At 36.8% G+C, this 988-nt stretch overlaps 1 protein-coding gene across 12 annotated transcripts in view; it reads left to right on the forward strand.

The window, feature by feature from the left end:
• stxbp5l (syntaxin binding protein 5L) overlaps positions 1-282 on the forward strand; it is a gene marked incomplete at its 3' end in the record, with an annotated part of 161,945 nt that extends 161,663 nt beyond the window's left edge. For all 12 annotated transcript variants that reach the window (XM_014016476.1, XM_014016480.1, XM_014016477.1 and 9 more), the window contains 1 exon segment: positions 171-282. In XM_014016476.1, the coding sequence (XP_013871930.1) occupies positions 171-282 (112 nt within the window).
• Positions 283-988: the final 706 nt, after the last annotated feature.

Consider the following 988-nt stretch of genomic DNA (forward strand, 5'->3'; position numbering starts at 1 on the left):
ATATATGGCTGTGGATTCTATACTGTGACATTACAATAGTGCCATCTACAGGCGACAGGGATCAGCATTATAAATCCTGTTGTGATGACTGTTGTATATTTGCAAAAGAACTTGGTTAAAATGTACATTTTATTTTCTCCTTCATTTTCATTAATTTCTCTTTATTGCAGGAAATGCTGGGAGAGCTTTTCACTCCAATAGAAACACCAGAAGCCCAGAACAGAGGGTTTTTGAAGGGCTTCTTTGGAGGAAATGCCCATACATTTGACAGAGAAGAGCTTTGTGCGTTTTTATGTCTTCTTTTTATTCATATTATAAACATTTTAGTCCAGTATGTGGCATCATAATATGCCTAAAATATGCATTTTTATAGAAAAAAAATCATACAAACATGTATGTATTAAAGGTACTCATTGTAAAGGATTGTCTTGCCTCCCTATACGCCAGCCCACAGGCATTCAGGAATGAGTGAGTGATTGKAAACAATAAACTAAAACATATACTAGTTTTTCCTCATTCATCATTTGGTGAAATTTGAAAGCATTTATTCGTGTAGTTTTCCCAATATACTGATATGTAGTTCTGAAATGCAGGTACACACTTAATGTAAACAAAGCGCTCTTCTGTACGGTTCATCTGTGGCTGTTGTAATTGTTGACTTATTTCTAGTTACATTGGCTGAAGGTTGCAGGTTCACCTCCTGGCCTTTCTGTGTGGAGTTTACATGTTCTGCCCCATGCACATGTGGGTTTTCTCCGGGTACTCTGCTTTCCTCACACAGACAAGAAACATGCATGTTAGGTTAATTGGTAACAAAATTGTGTGATAGTGTGAATGGTTGGTTGTCTCTATGTGTCCCTGTAATGGACTTGCAACACCTCTAACATAATAATTGCTGTAGCACCAGCTGACTGTGAACCAGAAAGAAAATGTGAGTAATGAAAATAGATGGACTAACCACAGATTTGAAAAAAAGTGCAGATTTAAT

The sequence above is a fragment of the Austrofundulus limnaeus genome, unplaced genomic scaffold, assembly GCF_001266775.1.
Source record: "Austrofundulus limnaeus strain Quisiro unplaced genomic scaffold, Austrofundulus_limnaeus-1.0 Scaffold146, whole genome shotgun sequence".
NCBI classification, from domain to species: Eukaryota; Metazoa; Chordata; class Actinopteri; order Cyprinodontiformes; family Rivulidae; genus Austrofundulus; species Austrofundulus limnaeus.